The sequence below is a fragment of the Sceloporus undulatus genome, chromosome 3 (assembly GCF_019175285.1).
Source record: "Sceloporus undulatus isolate JIND9_A2432 ecotype Alabama chromosome 3, SceUnd_v1.1, whole genome shotgun sequence".
NCBI lineage: Eukaryota > Metazoa > Chordata > Lepidosauria > Squamata > Phrynosomatidae > Sceloporus > Sceloporus undulatus.
The window spans coordinates 155,445,753-155,466,541 of NC_056524.1; the positions used below are offsets into that span (position 1 = coordinate 155,445,753).

Here is a 20,789-nt window from a genome sequence, read left to right on the forward strand (position 1 = left end):
ATATCTACAATACAGGCTAAAGATTCTTAACATAGCCAGGACCCAGCATGATCTAGAGGCTTGAGCGTTGGACTATGAAGATTTTCTATTGTCATTGAATTGTACTTGCTTTTCGGATGTTCTGCAAATGTGCAAAGGAATCATTTCTGCCAAGCCATTCAGACTTTTTAATCATTTATGACTTATTCCAGTAGCACAAGGCTTCCACGATGTTTCAAGAATGATAAGAGGGTGATGTAGTGTGGAAATCTTTTCCCCAGTGCACAAGCCTGATGGTATAAGTACAATTCCTTAACATTTTTTCCCCATGTGAAAATATCCTATGACTCTGGATACCAGGGTTCGAACCCCCACTCGACCATGAAAACCCACTAGGTGACCTGGAGCAAGTCACATTCTCTCAGCCTCAGAGGAGGGCAAAGGCAAGCACCCTCTGAACAATGTATCATAGCCATTCAGTTTCAGACTGAGTTTTAGCAGCTTTTTAAAAAAATAGTTTTTGGACTTCAGGTTTTATAATCCGCCAAGACAGTCTAGTGTCTGGGGGATTCTGGGATCTGCAGTCCAAAAAAGTAATTTTTCCACACACTGGTTTTCAGACTAAATGCACACTATTTATTGTACCCATCTCATTCCTGCTTCCTGAAATGAGAAAGCTTCATATAAACTTCAAGCAAAATATACACATATTGATTCAAGTATGAGCTGGCATTTACATGATCTTATTTGTGCTACAAACACTTCTGCTCAGTGATACCCTGTGCTTGAGATCAGAGCTTAAAAACATTACGTTTTTTAATCACAACTCTGAAGCAGTTACTATTTTTTCCACACACACACACACACACACATCCGTGCTTTAGCAGTGCTTTTACATTCCTGATACATTTGTGCAAAACAGAGGGGGGGGGATACTTTTCAATACCTGTTTTTTAAAAAATAAATTATTATTTGTATTTATTTTATTTCTATTCAGCCTTTCTCCAACAACTGGGAAAGTAAAGAGACAGAACTAAATGCATATCTTCCTGACTTGGCCATGCTGCCTTATAATTATTATGATGGAATAAGACACGCATTTAGTCCATTGCCTGAGAAGATTAAATGCAATAGTTTAGTTGGTAAGCAGTCAAACTTTGGCTCAAGATCTTAATCTCTTTGCAGTGACTTTTGGGGAATAATGAGCATTTATCAATGTAGGATTCCACTTTTCCAGTTGGGACCATAACCCACTGAATATTGATCAAAATGTCCACATCTTTTCTACCTAATAGAATTTCTGGGCAAACTAATTGTTTTTCTCTCCTTTCATCTCACTAAATGAGGTCAATAGCAAGGACAGAAATAGGAGAGGTAGTTTTAAGTGCTCTTGGCATCAAAGCTGGCTTTGGAACGGGTGATGCACCACAGTTGAATTCTGACAGCACAAAATTGTGGTTTATAAGCCACAGGCAGACTTTCCAAGAATGCTAAATATGGAGTTGCCTCATATTATTGAGGGAGCAGCTTTAATGCAGAAGTTAAGTCTGTTGAATATTTTTGATTTCTATGTTACGTATGCAGTGGTGGTCCCTTAATATTGCAATCTTTCATCCACCTGCCACTAAATCTCCATGAATTCAAACGGGTCTTATTGCTGAGGAGACGTGCATGAGATTGTTACATAATTCAGTGGATTTATACATGTTTGATGGTGTTCAGCAGCAATATAAAAGGCCTTCTAAAGGACAATCTTGTACAGGTTTACTCAGAAGCAGTTCCCATTGAGTACAGTAGGCTCTACCCCAGATAACTGAGTAAAAGAGAAGATGAGTGTGTGTTGTGTGCCTTCAAGTATATTTCGACTTAATGGCAACCTTAAGACAAACATTGTGAGTAGGGTTTTCTTGGCAAGATTTGTTCAGAGGTGGTTTGCTATTGCCTTCTCCTGTGACTGAAAGCATGTAATTTTCCTAAGGTCATCTAGTGGATTTCATGCCTGAGCTAGGAAGTTCCAAAAGTAAAAAAGGTGTTGCTTTTCTCCCCTTTATGTTCGCTTTATTTTCATATTATTTCAGGTTTGCAGAAACGTCATGTAATAAACCTCCCGCATTTGCAGGTTTTTTCTACTTTAATTCTACATTAAATCCCGTTTCTGAGCTAGTGTGATAAAGTCCTAAGACACATAAGATATCCGGAAGGAAAATAAGGGCAATGTGAATAAAATGACTGCAATGATCAATTAACCTGATGATACTGTTAACTGCACATTTTGCATTTTTGAGTATTCAGCACTCCCTTATAGCAATCAGTTTTTCTTTGCTCCATCAGCAATCAGCTAGTTTAAGGCCTGGTCAGCAGACAGGCACAACTGCATGTATGACCAACAGTGACTTGAATATTGTGACTGGTAACATCCTGCCACTGGAGAGGATCCCAGATAAGATGTTTGCTTGCCTTGGCCTCAGCTGTCTCAACATTGCTTGTGCCCAAATATGATTTTACTGGTAGTATAACTGGGGTTGTTGCTGTTGCTGTGTGCTTTCAAGTCCTTTTTGACATATGGCAACCCTAAGGTGAACCTATCATCGAGTTTTCTTGGAACAGTTTGTTCAGAGGTACAGTGGTACCCCGGGTTACGAAATTAATTCGTTCCGCCGCCGCTTTCGTAACCCGAAATACTTCGCAAGCCGAAAAACCCATAGGCGCTAATGGGGAAAAGCCGCGATTTCGTGTGAAATAGCACCGAAAAGCACCAAAAATTTTTTCGTAACCTGAAAAAACCTTCGTAACCCGGAACAGTTTTTTTAAATGGATTTTTTTCGTAACCCGGAAATTTCGTAAGGCGGCGCATTCGTATCCCGGGGTACCACTGTAGTTTGCCATTGCTGTCTTCTAAGGATGAGAGAGTGTGACTCACCCAAGAGGTTACATTTAGGCCAATTTTACACCAGTGAAATCTTCTGAGGGACAAGGCTGGTGTTTATACATAGTAGAGAAGCCATTGTGCTGCAAATTATTCCCCAAAAAGTATTAGTGAAAGGACAGTCCTGACTCTCCTTTCCAGAAAACAAAAATAAACCTATGAATAGATAGTATTAAATTGACAATAAAAGTTGGTAATTTTAATCAGACTTTTAAAATAAATTTTAAAAATGGCCTATGCTCAGTGTCTTCCTATGTTCAGAGGTCTTGAACCACAGAATATTGAGGGTGTCAATTGAAAATAAAAAATGGACCAGGAGGGATGCATTGGCCTACTTATATCCTCTGAAATATATTACAGAATCCATAGGAATGGCCTTAGGGTTTTGGGGTACAGACTATAAGGTTGAAACACACATTTTTTTCAGAAAGGATGAAAAGAAGAGAGTCACTTGTGTTTCTTTTCTCTATGTGTGTATATGCCTTCAAGTCATCTCTCAATTTATAGTGACCATATGAATTTCACAAGGTTTTTTGGGGCAACAAATATTCAGGGGTGTTTTACCAGTTCCTTCCTCTGACATATAACCTGCATCACTTGATATTCATTGGCAGGCTTCCATCCAAATACTAACTAGGGCCTACCCGATTTAACTTCCAAGATCAGGCAGGATCTGTTGCCTTTAGGATATATTCGCTAGAAATCTCCCACCAAGTGATCAGGAGGATGGAGTGGGAGGAAGGAACCATTTTGACTTGTGCACCTCCCTTTGCAAGTCCTAAAGAGCTCTTTAACACTCCTCTTCCAGGTTGACTGGAGCCATGAAGGGGGACATTTTTTCTAGGCTTGATCCACCCTTGTCTGAAAAGTTTTCTCTCATTCAAATTATTGCTCCCATGTCAACGTATAAACTACTGTATTCCTTTCTTTCCTCAGTGTTTGCCACAGCCTTTCCTCGTGGTTCCACCAGCTTCTACTGGAGCACCTTCTAACATGAGTGCAGTTGTTAGTTCTCACTTTGCTCTCACAATCACAGTATTCACAGAAGTGAATGCTACTGACCCAGTTTGCAGGTAAATGGTGCAAAAATGTTGAAAATGAATTTCAAAGAAGGACTGGTGGGGGGGGGGGGAAAGAAGTTCTAGGGGCCTAACCTGTTTGGTTGGAACAATGAGAAAACAAAATATCATATGAAATAAATGTTGGCATTGCAATAAACTAGAGAGTGGTTATGATGTCTGTTGCTAAATTTAGAGAGATGGGATGGATGGTACATCTTTTCCTGGGACCAGTGCCAACTGTCTGTGTCCCTGTTTCAAAGCAGAGGTTCTTATGTAGGAAATGGTGCAAACTGAAGGTCAGTTCATACATTAATTAAGCAATGATGTCTTTTCAGGATTGCATATTTGAATGAAAGTCATGTCAAAAACATTCAGCCTACAGAGGAAGTGGAAAATGCTGCCCCATTGATTGTCTAGCCAGCTTCTGTAACTGGGTAGCAAGCAAGGGGGATGGCCATCTTGTCCAAAGCATTAGGCAACAAAATGCTTCTTATTAGTTCTGATTTAATTTAGTTGAAAGTATAAACCAGTTCTAACATAGGGATTCTAAGCCAGGAGGTGGAAACTAGGGGGCCACATTAGATCTTGGAAAGCTACTTCTACCACCACAAAAATAATAAAAAATGTCCCCAGATGACATCTAGGTGTGTATGGATTTCCCCCCCCCATGTTTTTAGTCCCTCTGGGCCATTTTTGGTTAAAAAGAGGCCCGCTTTTTAGCAATAAAAAGTGAGCTGAAGCCACTTCCTATCTCAGAAAAAACCCTCTCTTGGGCATAAATTACCCACTCGAGGACATTTAGGGGCACCAAATGAAAAAAATATTGCCAAAATTGCAAACAAAAATGGAACCTTTTGACTTCTGGTGCCACAAAAATGGCTCGGGGGGCCACATGTGGCCCATGGGCTGCACTTTGCCCTTATGCTTTATATCAACAGTCACTAACAGGGATGGGGAATGTGTAGTTTTCCATATAGTGCTGGATTGCAATTTGCAATAGTTCTAGCCAACCTATCCAATGATGAGGATTCATGGGAGCTGCAGTTGGAGAACCATGAGTTGATCATGCTTCAAAATACAATGTATTAATCATGTTAGCTGGAAATAGGAAAATTAATTCACTGCTTTTAATATTGAGAAGGGGTGCAAATTAATAGTTTGTGTTAATCATTAACAAATTAGATTGCTTTTAAAAAGAAATGGTGACATTTACACACAATGGCTTGTGTAATGCTTCACCATTGCCTCCTGGTGGTACATTTTATTATTGATTCCTTTAAAATCCATGCTGTAAATATTACCAATTTATCCGTAAGCTAATGCTTCCACGCTTTCTCTATTCTGCCATCTAGACTTCCTCTGGCATACAAGACCTTTTCAGTTTGCACAGCTGAGCTTTTGCAACATGCAAATGCTTGACAGTCAGAGGTGTTGGGCCACCCAGGTCCTTGCCATTCTGCAAACCACTTCAACAGCCATGACTCCTCTGTGCATTTGTGTGTGTGTGATTGTGCTTGTATTTGTGTGTCTGTGCACGTGTGCAAGTGCCTTCAAGTCACAAATTTCCATGACTTGAGAAATGAAGTGTTTTAAATAAACAAATAACCAAATTTTATATTGCTTAACTGTAGCTAAATCTCAACAGGGATTTGAATTAGATTTTCTCACTTCTGAATCCAGATCACTCTAGCTACTGTACCACACTGTTTTTCAGTCTATAAAGATGCAGATTTTGAGGCAATATGTTTTAAGTCATGCTTGACTATCAGAAGAACAGGTCAGTTAACAGGAGTGAAGAAGAGTTAATCGGAAGGAGCTGGGATAGAAGGCTGAGTGGGTTTGGCCTCATTTTATTGTTGTTGTGTGCCTTTAAGTTGTTTCCAACTAATGCCAACCCTAAAACAAAACTATCAAGTTTCTTCATACGGGGTTTGCCATTGCCATCCTCTGAGGCTGAGAGAGTGTCACCCAGTGGGTTTACATGGCTGAGCTGGGATTCAGAACCTGGTCTCCAGAGTCCTAGTCGAAATTCAGTCTCGGGCTCTGCCATATGATGAGAAAGTTTCAAGAAGGAGATTCCTGGAACCCCAAACTGAGAGGGCAATTGTTTAAAATGGTCAAACCCAGTAATGAGAAAACCAAAACCATAGACCTTCTGCAAAATGCATTAGAACCCTGCTGGTTGGGCCACTACTTCTCTGTGGAAAGCCATAGTACTGCTGGAGCCTAACCTGTTCATTGAGTTTCTCCAGTCTTCCTTAAAGCATCCATTCACTGCCCTTTCCTAAACCAGATAAAACTTTTCCTGTCTGTCAGCTTACTATTTAACAAAAATAAGATATTTCAGAGGTTCCGTTCCTGGCCTTGCTTGTCCCTGACTTGTTCTGGACTACCTTTCTAGACAAGGCCCAGTTTTGAGAAAGCCCTTCTTTCTCTCAGGCTGAATCCACACTGCAGAAATAATCTGGTTTAACATCACTTTAATAGCCATGGCTCAGTGCTTGGAATTCTGGGAATTGTAACAAAGTTGCCACAACAAATTACAGTTCCAATTGTTCTATAGCATTGAGCCATGGCTGTTAAAGTGGTGTCAAATCGGCTTATTTCTGTAGTGTGGATACAGCCTCTATGAGACCTGGGATTGTCCAGTGAAATAAAGGACAGAATTCCTGTCCCTTTAATAGTTGTGTAGAAGAGGGAATTTCAGCAGGTGTTGCTTGTGATGCATAGTCATTAAACTAACAGGAGCCCTCTCTCATATATCTCTTGGGAATCTTACTTTGAGCTGTATGTTTATTTACTAAGCAGTGTGATCCACTTTGCAACATCACTGCAAAGAGGGATAACAACAGAGAAGTGGTTTGGCATGAAATAGTTTTGCTCATTGTCTGGTAAGTAACATGGAATTGTACTCTGCAGATTATGTTAAGGAACCAAATTGCATGTTAAAAAAAATTATAATGAAGAAAGCAAGTACAGTTGTTGTTGTTTTACAATATATACAATATAATAATACAACAATAGGTTACAGTCTAAGACCTTCCATGAAAAAAATGAGTTGAACATCTGCATTTTTGAAGCAGAAGATACAGGGTTTGTATATCTCCAAAGATGAATACAGCAGAGCAAACTATCTGAGAAATGAGCAGTGAAAAAACAGTAAACCCAATTTTGTGGGGAAATTAGGTTATAAATAGGTAAGAAAGGGATGTAGATATCAGGAGGCGTTAAATATATACTATTCACAGAGAAATCTGTGTTGTACTTGTTCTCTTTCTGATTTGTGTCTGTGCACTTTTATTTAGATGGAGAGCATTATATGGCGAACAAGGTCAGTTTTTGGTGTCTGTTGAACCTGAGCCTTCTGGAGAGAATGCAACAAAAGTCTCTTGTAATTTAAGTGTGGAGAAAGATCCTGTGAATAGTTACATTCGTAAGTATTCACACTAATAAGTCAAAATATGAAGGGAATGGACTAATGTGTCACAAACATGTTGAACAAACTGAGGAGCGTTACAGACCTCCCAAAATGGGTGGTCTTGTGCCGCTGCCGGTTGCTGCATCCGGGAACTGCAGCAGCCAAACCGCATGGTTCCCGGGCGCAGCAAGAAAGAAGCGCCAAAATGGCGCTTCTTCCTGTGTTCAGGAAGTGGCGCCACAAGGTGCGAGGCACGCACTCACGGCACCACTTCCGATGCGTGAAGTCCGGATGCTTGCACGTCCGTGACATCAAAATGGCGGCACCCATCTGTATGTGGCACCGCCATTTTGACGTACTCATTACGCGTGAGGGGCAAGGCACGTCAGGAAGCGCCGCCCCTCACGCATAACGAGGGCGCCTCTATGGGCCCATCTGTAACACGCCTGAGTTTGCTTGAATGTGGATTTCTATGAAAAGCTTCAGCAAGAATGTGTTTCTTTTTAGTTATTTCAGCCTACAGCCAACTCCTAATTCTAGAACAGAAACTCTGAATCAGTTATTGAATGTTAAGGTGTTGATTCAATGGGTTTACTCTGGTTAGGATTAACTATATGATTTAGCCTTGTATTTATTCTAAAAGTCTTTATATCCTGCCTTTCCTTAAGATTCCAAGGTGATTTAGAATTTGAGATTTAAAAAATCCCATATCCATTCTTTTTTATCAGCTGTTTATATTGGAATTTTCATTCCCTGCTGGCATATTGAATGATTTGTTCATTGAGGATTTTGGTATATTGAATAGTCTGTAGTATTATTTTTACAGTATGTTACTGGAGCTTGCTAGAAGATTATTAGTCAGGCATCACAGCATACTGGGCTTCAGGTGAGATCACTCTTGTGAAATCAAACACAATGACCCAGAACATGAAACATGAAAAGCTGGCCTCCCTGAAGATGCGATATTTGTCTCTGCATTTGCAGATTGTTAGCCAGATGTGGCTCAGATGGGTACAATGATGTTTTATCTTTGCTAGTCTTGCTGGTGTCTCTTGGGTGTTGTCCATTGAACTGTATCTACTCAAGAGGAATGTAGTCTTGCACTAACTTATCATTCCTTACTTGTTCACACTCCAGTCATCAGATATGCAATCTAGATATGTTGCAGCATTACAAAGCAATACTGTATGTTTTCAGTCCCTTGTAGTTACTGCACTAAACATTTTACTGCTGCAAGAGGAATACAAGTACTTTTTTTTTCAAAGCACATAAAATCAAGAAGAATCGCAGGTTATAAATGGTTGTTCTCATCATGCAAAAGGTTTGAAATTTAAAAGCTAAAATCAGTCCATTTTCCTTTTGGAAAAACAAACAAACAGATAAGTTGTTTTTGAACCTGAACAGACAAGCCAAAATAAAGCTGCTTCGGATCACTTTGGAAGTATGCTGTTTAAATGATGCCGGCGTCCTAAGAGGCCAGAAGCCACGCCAAGGCCATGCTCGAGACCTAAGGACTGGAGTGCAGCTTTGGCGCAACTTCTGGCTTCTTAAGATGCATATGTCCTTTAATAATTAATTTGTTTTTGTTTTATTTATATACCGCTATTCCAAAGATCATAGCGGTGAAGAGCAAGTAATCTAATTAGCAAGTAAGCTAATTTGCCCCCAACAGTCTGGGTACTCATTTTAGCGACCTCGGAAGGATGCAAGCCTGAGTCGAGCTTGGGCCTTTTTGCTGGTCTTGAACTCGCAACCTTGTGGTTTCGAGTGAATGGCTGCAGTACTGTACAGCCATTTAACCACTGCGCCACCAGGCCCTTTAAACAGCATACCTCCAAAATATTTAAAACTAATAAAATATTTAAAATAAATAAATAAACAGCATACCTCCAAAGTGACCCAAAGGAGCTTTATTTTGGCCTATCTGTTCAGGCCCTTTGTTAGGAAATTGGGAGTGATGATCTATTCATGAGATGTTCCCAAGTATTGGCTTGTCAGTTTTTGGGAATAAGATTTTGGAGCATTTGCACAGCAAGCTTAATACACCAATGCAAATAACAGCTTAGCTTCTTTGATTGGTATGGATTCTAAAGAATATAGGACAGGTTTACAGACTAAAAATATTCCAAATCTGTTGGCACATTGTGTTGATCTGAAGCCAAAACTTAATCTTTGGAAAGACAATTATGATGATGAAAGATCACATACATCAGAGTAACCAAGTTTGTAAAGATACTGTTTCAGAAACTCCTTATACATGAGCTGGTCTTAAAGCTCAATTAGTTATTTAAACCATTAAAATTTTCAAAGTAAGTTTGTACCAATCCTCAACTTTATTAGATGCTAGTAGAAGTATCAGTTTCACCTGGGCCAGAAACCTCTTAGCTCTCCCTCCCATTTTTCTTTGTTCTTCTGTTTCCCCCTCTGACCCACTCCTTTTCTTTCTCACTGATTTTAACCCCCCTCCCCACACTGTGCTCATTAAGCCTTTTCATCTCCTCCTTTCATGTCCTAGACACCAGTAAGTCTTTGTCTGTCAACTGTTTGAAACATTCTGAGTCTTACAGGAACATAGTCAAAGTAGAGCTATTCTGGAACATCTATGGATCAGTATGTGAGCCATTGGTGTTTGCAGCAAATTTCCAAGGAGCTCTGCTAATAAAATTATAATACAACCCCCCCACCCCAAATATGGTACTGATATCTGGCACAGTGGCAATAAATAAATAAATAAAATCCAGTCTACCACATCAGATTTCTTTCTTTCTTTTTTATTATTTTTAATTTTAATTTTTTTCCATAAAATCCATACATTACACAAGAAGCACTGGCTTAGAAGCTCAGTGAAGAAAGGAATCTGCCAACCTCTTGTCTCTAGGGGAGATCGGAGACACCTAGTGTCTGAACAATGTATGGCTATAGACAGATTTTAATTAATGATAATAAGAGCCAGTGTGGTTGTGATAAATTATTCTCAAAATGCTGGAACATAGACTCCAACCATACAGGGAGAGAGAAATCCCAGAAGTCAAAGCGGAGTTTGGAAAGGAAGAGGCACTAGGAACCACACTGCAAACCTAGGATGGATAATGAAGCATACCAAGGAATTCCAGGAAACAAATCAGCATGCACTTCATAGACTAGAGAAAAGTGTTTTGACTGCATAGATCATGAAAAATAATGCAGGACTCTTCAGGGTATGGAAATTCCACTACATTTGATAGCACAATGGATGCAAGCTGCAGGAAAAGAGATTCCACCTCAACATTAGGAAGAACTTCCTGACAGTAAGGGTTGTTCGACAGTGGAACAAACTCCCTCGGAGTGTGGTGGAGTCTCCTTCCTTGGAGGTCTTCAAACGGAGGCTGGATGGCCATCTGTCGGGGATGCTTTGATCTGGATTTCCTGCATGGCAGAGGGTTGGACTGGATGGCCCTTGTGGTCTCTTCCAACTCTATGATTCTATGATGTGAAATCTGTACTTAGCACAAGAGACATCTGTCAGAACAGAATATAGAGAAAAAGAATAAATCCCAAACGGCAAAGGGGTCAGGTAGAGCTGCATTTTATCATCCTACTTGTCTAACTTGTATGCAGAAAATATCATATGAAGAGCAGGTTTAGGTTCAGAAGAAGGAGTGAAGATAGGAGGAAGGAACATCAACAATCTAAGATATGCGGATGACACCATGCTACTAGCAGAAAATATCACAGACTTGGGAACATTATTAAGGAAAGTCAAAGAAAGTGGAAAGACAGGCTTACTGGTGAACATAAGGACTGGAGTGCAGCTTTGGTGCAGCTTCCAGACTCCTAGAATGCATGCATCATTGAAACACCATACCTCCAAAGTGACCTGAAGCAGCTTTATTTTGGCCTGTCTGTATAGGGCCTTAGTATGACAGCTCACATAACCCTACATGGATTTAGACTCCATCAAAAAAATTCCAAAATGGGGCCCCACACAGATATTAAATATAAATTTAATAAGAAAACTATTTCCATGATGTTGTTGCAGAGTCAAAAGGGGGGGGGGGCAGTATGCAACATGTGGGACAAGAAACTTTGGCAATGTGTTATATAAGGAGAGCCAATGTGCTTTAGTGATTTGAGTGTTGGACTAGGACTCTGGGAACTCAGGGTCCAAATCTTCTTTCACCTATGAAAACTCAAAGGAAGCCTTGGGTGTGTCACACTCTGTCAGTCCTTCAGGAAGACAGTGGCGCACCACTTCTGAATTTTTTTTTGCCAAGCAAACCTTATTATGGAGTCACCATAAGTCAGTCCACTTGGCAAACTATCACAACACCAAATGCTTGTAAAGGAAGAAATAATCTGTGGGATAAGAGAAGGGTATTCAAAATATGACATGCCCTTTATTAGATCTGCTAAATTATTGCATGCCATACATGTGAAAACATAGAATATGAATTGGTAATATAAATTTGCTGTTGCTTTGTGCCTTCAAGTCAAACCTACTATGACCCTAAGGCTATCATACGGTTTTCAGGGACTGAGAGTAAGTGACTCACCCATGGTCACCTAGTAGGTTTCCATGGCTGAAGAAGGAACTGAACCCTGATCTCCAGAGTTGTAGTCCATTGCTCAAACCACTACACCACACTGGCTCTCCAATACACATATAATTAATAATTAGCTCCAATAAGTGGGCATGCAACAGAATGTTGCAGTGTGAAGTGCTTCTCTTCAGGATTTTAGCCAGCCAGTTAGGCCTCCCCCTCCCTTGGATATTCCATTCTGTTTCCCTTCTCTGTTTTTCTTTTCTCTTCCCATAATACCCAGGCTGCATCTGCACTGCAGAAATAATCCAGTTAACACCACTTTAACTGCCACGGCACTATGGAATTTGGGAATTTGTGGTTTGTTGGGGCACCAGAGCTCTCTCACAAAGAAGACTAAATGTATCACAAAACCACTTCCCAGAATTCTATAGCACTGAGCCGTGGCAGTTAAAGTGGTATCAAACTGCATTATTTCTGCAGTATGAGTGCAGCCTCAGTCAGCATCTCAGGACCACTGTGTCTCCTTCACCCTCATTTAATCATTTGTGAGAGTTCTTCCCACTTTAGGATTCTCAATTTTAATAATAATAATAATAATAATAATAATCTACAAACCTTGGATTTCTCCTAATACCCCTCTCCTGTGCATGAGTTGTACTGTTTTGGATACTCACATTCATAGAATAAATTATATTATTATATTTAAATGATCTCTTGCCTGAAGGAGGGATCTGGAGATCTTAAGCCTGTATAAGTTTTGTGACTTTTTGGTTGTCCTAATCATGGTATTAGCATGATACTGTATAGCTGCAATTAAATGATTTGCCACACGAGGGAAGTACAAACAATTCCTAACCATAGGCTGAACTGAGAAGGAATGAAAGGACCCAGATCACCAGTACAATATGGGGAATAGGTTTCATGTATACAAAAAAGCATTTTTAAAAACCTCTAGTTTCCTTGTCTCACTCAGATCAGAGTTCTCCATACGCATGCCAGGCCCAAATGGTGGAAGTACACAGGAATCAATGGAACATAATAAACAGGACAGTGTGCATAAAATTTCCTTTTGTTTTGTGCTTTGGAATAAAGAAGACCACTGATCAGAAGTTTGTTTACTTATTCTCATCATCTATTGAAACAGAACCCTACCTTTTAAAGAAAAAGGAAGCTGTTGTTGAGAAGGAAGAGGACCCCAAGGATACTGAAAGTTGGCGTGAATTGTATATGGCATTTTATTTGTTTTGCTTATATATATGAATTAGAGAACGTGGTTTGGAAACTGAGTGTTCCTGTCTCTTTTCAGTCCAAGTAATGCTACTGGAACAATTTTAAAGCAACATTTAATTCCATCCTTTGATGAAATGGTTTACCACAGAGACAGAAAGGAGAGATTATAATTAGGCTAATCCAACAGCAAAAAGAGAAGGGAATATTTGCTTAGAAAATAACAAATAAATGACCCGTATTTCCAAATGTAATACTAGGCAAAGCAGACTAAAGCATGCAGTACTGGGTGTGAGTGTGGGGTGGGGTGGGGAGAAGAAAGCATTTATCTTCTGCTCTTATTCTCTTTGTTTTTGTTGTTGTATGCCTTCAAGTCATTTCTGACTTATGGCAACCCTAAAGTGAGCCTAGCACAGGGTTTGCATTGCAGGATTTGTTCAGAGAGGGTTTGTTTTTGCCTTCCTCTGAGGCTGAGAGAGAGTGACTAGTCCACGGTCACCCAGTGGATTTCTGTGGCTGAGTGAGGATTCAAACCCTGGCCTCCCAGTGTCCTAATCCAACACTCAAACCTCTATACCAAGTTCACATATCATGACTAGTTTGTCCTAAAGAAGCTGAGGCACGCCCCAAGTAGCATCTTTTCTTCTCCAAAAGACAGGTGCAGGATAAAAGACCCTTCTCTCCACAAATCCTCTGCATGTGCCACATGCATATTCACAGTCATTGTGTCCAAAGAGATGGTGGGGTACACAAGAATTGTCCTAGCTAGCAGTTGCCGCCACCACCCTATTTCAGTACCAAGCAAGAGACTGATTCTGCTCCTCTGCATATGAGAGGATTCAGGGGCTGGGTGGCTTGGTCTTGTGTGCCCAACACAGAGACCTGCTCCCTTCAGGCTTAAAAATTCAGAGTGAAGATATAAACAATGGAATTTGGAAAACTGTACGGTGGGGTAGGAAACCTGTGTCTCTCCTGATGCTAATGAAATATATGTTCTATGAAGCCAGCTGGTGTGATCAGACATTAGAGATGTTGGGAATCCCGTTCCCACCACATCTGGAAGGTCACACATTCTCCAGCTGTCCTATGTGTTGGTAACACTGGCCTGTTTGTTGTTAACTGCCTTCAACTTCCCCCAACTCATGGCAACATCTCCAAGCTTCTCTCTCCTCCACTGCTCTGCCTAGGTCCTGCAAATTCAGACTTGTGAGTTCCCTAATTGAGTATATCTATCTAACATGTGGTCTTTTTCTCTTTCTACTTCCTCCTTCTATCTTTTCTAACAATATTGTCTTTTCTAATGAGTTATGCCTTCTCATGATGTGGCCAAAGTATGACCACCTCAATTTGATCATCTTGGCTTCCAGGAAGAGTTCAGGGTTGATCTATTGTTGGACCCATTTGTTTGTCTTTTTAGTTGTTCAGGGTATCCTCAGCACTCTTCCCCAGAAGCACATCTCAAATCAATTGATTTTCTTGTTTGCTTTCTTAACTGTCCAGCTCTCACATCCACACATGGTGATGGGGAATACAATGGTTTGTACAGTTCTAACTTTAGTGCTCAGTTGTGTATCTTTCAAGGTGATATGGTGGCTTAGTGGTTAAGATGCTAATTCTGATTATCAGAAGGCTGGCAGTTCGAGGTCCAAGTGCTGTATGATGGGGTGAGTTCCTGTCACTAGTCCCAGCTTCTGCTAACCTAGCAGTTCAAAAGCATGCAAATACAAATAGACAAATGGGTAACAATTTGGTGGGAAGGTAACAGCATTCAGTGCAGTCATGCTGGCCACATGACCACTGTAGTTGTCTTCGGCTTAGTAACAAAGATGAGCACTGCCCTCTACAGTTGCTTATCAATAGATATTCATGTCAAGGGACTACCTTTACCTTTAACTGTATATTTTTACTCTTTAGGATCTTTTCTAATTCTTTCATAGCGTTCCATCCCATTCCTAATCATCTTCTAATTTCTTGACTGCAGTCTCCATCCTGATTGATGTTTGACCCAAGCTACAAGCACTCTTTTTCTATTTCCATTTTCTCATTGTCTAGGAATGATGGCCAACAAACTGGAAATGATCAATATACATCCTCATCCATAAAAATGGGAGACACAAAAGACTTCTGCAATGATAGGACCATAGCATTAATTTCCCATGCAAGCAAAATTCTGCAACACAGACTGCAACCATACATGGAGAGAGAAATCCCAGAGGCCTAAGTGGGATTCAGGAAAGGAAGAGGCGTTAGAGACCATATTGCAAAAGTGGCCTGGCTCTCCTTTAAAGCATTGAGAGGGTTGCTGATACATGCAGAATGTTTTCACTCATTTAAAACACTTCAACAGTGTCAAGTAATATTATAGGGATGCAAAGAAACTGCATTGTGCAAAGGGTTGGAGACACATGCAACAACAGCCACAACCAAGTGCTTTGTTTTTTTAAAAAAATATTGCAAATTGTTTCTTCTTTGTTGTGATTGAGGGGGGTGCCATTGTCTTGGTAAAATTTTGGGGAACAACATTGTTTCAGCTTGAATCTAAATAAGCAGACATCACTACTGCTATTGAACATATGTGTGTATTTGCCTTCAAGACACTTGCTGATTTGTGGTGACCCCATGCATTTTAAAGGAAAGAATACTCAGAGGAGATTCTGCCAGTTTCTTCCTTTAAAATAGACATTAAAAATGTTCAGAAGAAGGGCTAATCTGCTTTGTATATGGAGATTTGGATTGTGTTTGGAAATGATGGCAGACATATTTTCTTCTGCTTGGGGATGTAAACTTATCACAGAGACATGAAAAACATTTCTACTCTGACAGCCATAACAGGCAGGGGGTCTCAGACCATTTTCTTTGTGAGCAAGATTACATGTCATAAAGCTGTCAAGAGAGTAGCCCTAATTTGACAGTCTGTTGGCTCTAGAGGCCGCAAGATGATATATGTTAGAGATGGGAATATTTAAGGCATGCCACAAAGTCCTCATGAATGGCACTGACAAAGGGAAGGTGAATTTTATGGGCAAGTGAAATTGTCTTTTCAAAGAAAAGAGAAAGCCATTTTCAGTGCTGTGAGGAAAGATGTCACCCAGCACACAGTGTTTCTGAGGACTTGGTGTATTTTTGATTCTCCACTGGCCTCAGACTGTACTTGTGAATATTAATGCTGTTTGTTTAAATTTAGAGTACTCACACTTTACCATTTTGCAAATGGAAACATAGACACTCATGTATGAAGAACACGACTTGCAATTCTTCCAGTATTCTTGATGCCTCTGCCCTAGCTTCTGAGAACCCAGCTTCTTGAGATGAGGTTATGTGTACATGCCTTCAAGTCATCTGTTCACTCAGTTGAAATCCACATGTATGTGATTGTTTTCAGCTGTCAGAAATTTGTAGCACAGACCTTACACATCACCTGTAGTTTTGCAATGAACTGGATGCATTAGTGAACTGTCCAGAACAGCTTGCTATGATATTTTAATTTTACAGTTCAGTTACAGGAGTTGATTTTGGTCCACACCCTACTCTTTTCTGTAGGGGCAAGAGTAGCGTACAACAGCATTTCTGCATTTTAAATATTCTTTCGCTAGGCAATTCATAAACCAAGGAAAACAAATGATTGAGGGTGCTGCTACTCAAGCTACTTGTCCATAGATCAGTGCTGATGCATGAGCCATTAGCTTCTGGTCCCTGAAGAATTTTCAGGAAAGAAAAAAAAAATTGCAAACAATGCATACAAATATGGCATCAGTCCTTGGCATGCTGAGGAAAATTTACCGGTCCTAGAAGTGCTCGTCTAGAGGATAAAGAAGGCCAAATGAAATAAGACAATATTGTATACAAAACCCATAATGGATCTTATGAAAGAACAGGTGACATTGGTGAGCACCTTGTCCATCAGGGGTAGGAACCATGTGGCTCTCCACTTTTTGAGTCTAAGAACTTTATTGCACCTGTTTTTGTCTCTGTTACGGTTACAGAAAGAGGATGCTTGTGTGCACGCGCGACCAGACAAACACTGATTTTATCGCACGCCAATGCGTCCTCCAAAAGGCCCCATTCCGTCCCCTGGCACCAAGCCATCCCTGTTCAGTGCTGATAGGCGCCATTTTCCTTGGCTGGAAAACTTCTGATCAGAACATTTTACGTGTCTCAGCACTGAACGGGGATGGCTTGGTGCCAGGGGATGGAATGGGGCCTTTTAGAGGATGCTTTGGCGTGCGATAAAATCCATTTTTGGCCGGTCACATGCGTCCTCTTTCTGTACCCGTAACGATGAAAAAAACGGGTGCGATAAAGTTCAGAACTCTGAGAAGCTCTAGCCAACATAGTCAATAGTGAAGAATGAGGAGAGGTCTTTCAACATCTGGAGGACTGCACAAGGCCCACTCCTGATCTCTGTGAATGAGTTGGAGACATAAACCATCATGCCAAAAATTCAGATTCATTCAGATCCAAAAATTCAGGGTCCTTGGTATCCACCAGGGTTTGGTTCTAGGACTCCTTGTGGATACCAAAATCTGTGGATGCTTAAGTTCCATTGAATACAATGGCATAGTAAAATGACATCCCTTATATAAAATGGCAATATATATATTTTAAGTTGTGAGTGCTTGAATCCTTGCATATGGAAAGCTGACTGTACTAGAAAATAAGGAGAGCCACAAAAGAATGGGAACGGTTGTAATATATATTTATAAATCAAATCTTAAGATAATTATTGGTAAGTGCAAATTTTAATTTGTGGACTTTAGAGTGAACAATGTGTTTGTTTTGAAGGTACTGGTGAGTTACTGTAATAGAGAAATGAGGTAGGAAAAGATTAAAGGTGTTCTAACAAGGAATGTAAGTGCTATGTTACTGAACACTTCCTTCAGTGTATTTTCGGAAGCACTTCTGTTCAAAGTGGTTATGGGCACATTTACTTAAACAGAAACTATAAAATCAATTTGTTAGATTAAAATACACTAAGAAATTATCAATAAAACAGTGAAATTGAATAGGTACTTATTTAGGCAATTATTCTAATTTACAATTTCAGGCTTTACAACATGTTGGCTCTGTTGTTACAACGGCTTCCCCTTGTGTTCTCAGATGAGCAGTTCAGCCACTCTCTTACAGGAGACATATGGGACTCCAGGATGCTTCTCATGTGGATCCAGCTGGGTATCCTCAGTGTGTCCATTTCATACGGAAAATGTAGCCTGTGCAAATGGCGAAAATTCAAATTCTGTTTCTAAACTTCCTGGGCACTTCATTCAAACTGAGGTGTTGTTCTTAGATACATAGGTTCTTTGCTGGTCATGTAGCCAAGGATGCCAGAACTTTAATGTTTTGGACTTCCTCTTGGAATTGAAGAGAAGCTTTTACAAGATGGCTGCCATGTTTAGAATCACAATCCACTATTTTATTATTTCTAAAACTACAGTGGTACCCCGGGATACGAATTGATCGCGTTACGAAATTTCCGGGATACGAAAAAGTTAGATTGGAAAAAACTGTTCCGGGATACGATGTTTTTTTCGGGTTACGAAATTTATTTCGGCGCGAAATTCAAACGCAAAGCGCGGCTAGCGGCTTTCCAGCGCTAACGGAAAGCCTTTTCGGGTTGCGAAATTACTCAGGTTACGAACGGAGCGGCGGAACGAATTAATTTCGTAACCCGAGGTAGCACTGTACTTGTTATGTGCCTTCAACTCATTTCTAACTTATGATGCCCTGGGGCAAAACCATAATGGGGTTTTCTTGGCCAGGCTTGTTCAGAAGGGGTTTGCCATTGCTTTTCTCTGATGCCAAGAGTGTGTGACTTGCCAAAGGTCACCCAGTTGATTTCCATGGCCTAGCAGGGATTTGAACCCTGGTCTCCGGGATCCTAGTCCAACATTGAAATCACTGCACTTTGCTGGCTCTGTCTGCCTATGCTCGAGCCCCATTGAAAACAATGGGGCTCGTGCGTGGTGGCGGGGGGCGCGCGGGGCGCAACAGGTGTGCGCGCCCATTCAATTGAATGGTACGCGCCGCCCCTTCCGCCCCGCGTGCGCCCCATGGCTTGAGCGCGTATGCTCAAGGCCGTGTATGGCGCCCGCGTATGGCGCGCCCAGGTATGGCGCGGGCGCGCTGTACTAACCTCCTCAGTTCTATGTACAACCGCTATTTTCTGCTTCATGCTGGAAGGACAGGCAACCAACATTAGACCTCCTTTGCAGAACTGCTGACCTAGTGACTGTGGGATCTGACACCAAAAAGTGTAATGTTTCCAAGACCTGCTTTGTTCTCATGCAACAAAACAAGCTGCCATAGTTCTGAACTGTAAAGAATCATTTCAAAGGGGCCAGCAAATGAAGCAGAATGGATCGATCTTTCTTCTTGATATAAATCCCCTTAAACTGTTATTTCTGACAAAGTGCTAGGACTGTCTATTTGGCTAGTGTCCTGCCTCATAGTTTTCCATATTTACAGGTTAATCTATCCTTCCTTTTTTTTTTTCCTATCCATATATGTTAACACAGGCATATATGGGGAAAAGCATTCATTTATTTAATTACACTTAATCCATGTGATGCAACTGGGGTAAAGCAAGTTCATGGCCTTTCTTTGCAGCGGAGTTCATATTGTTCTCACTGCAAGTTTATACTATTAAACTGGTACATCCGGTCAATATCTAATTTAGCACAGCAGGCAAAGCTCACTGAGAGGTCTGATGACAAATGTGGTCCTTGCAGGCAAGTAGCAGAAGAGACAAACAGAGACAAAAGGCCACAGGACTACCAGAGGATTAGCTGTTGTTCTCACTTATTTGTTCAGCTGGTTGAGCTGAAAGAGAAGCCAATGTTAAGGTTATCCCCTGATCAAAAGTGTCTGGTAAAACAGGTAAAATCTATTAACCAAGAGTGTGATATATGCAATTCCATCGTTACAGAGTAAAATTTAAAATGTTAACAAGGGAGTCCTGAAATGGAGGAAAACACCATGAATGGTCACTCCAGAGCCGGCTCATCCATGTAGGCGAACTAGGCAGCCGCCTAGAGTGGCAAAATTTAGGGGCGGCTTGGCGGGTTTTTTGTATATTTTTTGCATAATTAAACAATATTAAAGTGAAAATTCATTACAGCAAGCAACGTAAAAGCAAGCTACTGTATGATGGTTTCTTTATACAATGGCCAAAGCATAAATGTGTGCCCCCCTGCATCCATGGTACTGTCACATGGTACATCATCCGCCTTCCGCATGCGCCTTGAATGTAACCTCAAGGTCAACAGCCCCCTCTCCTCTCGCCACCCACCCACTTTACCCTTGATGCCACAACACAGAATGCCAGGCCCCAGTCGTCTTGAGTTTACTGTTTACAACAAACAAACTAGTCTGTTTACGTGTTTTGCTTTTTTGGTAATTATCATGCAATAGTGTTTCAGTGTTTGTGTTTGATTTTGAATGTTTGCCTAGTACGTTTAGTACTGTGTTGCATTCTTATGACAAGTTTTAAAGTAAAGAGGAAGTTTTAGTTGTTTAGGTGAGTACTCTATTTATTATTACATTATCTTTGGGGATAGGGGGCACACAGCCGCCCGGTATCATATGTCTTTTATCATTACGCAATCAGAAATCATTTATTGAAACTCCATTCCAGATGTCACAGCAATAAAAAAGTCTTT

General features: G+C 40.6%; 1 protein-coding gene across 1 annotated transcript in view; it reads left to right on the forward strand.

Annotated features, from left to right (window-relative positions):
• LOC121925876 (heparan-alpha-glucosaminide N-acetyltransferase-like) overlaps positions 1 to 20,789 on the forward strand; it is a 176,695-nt gene that overhangs the window by 2,494 nt on the left and 153,412 nt on the right. The window contains exons 2-3 of the mRNA XM_042458448.1: positions 3,842 to 3,978; positions 7,272 to 7,399. Coding sequence (XP_042314382.1) covers positions 3,842 to 3,978; positions 7,272 to 7,399 — 265 coding nt within the window. The remainder of the gene's footprint in view (positions 1 to 3,841; positions 3,979 to 7,271; positions 7,400 to 20,789) is intronic.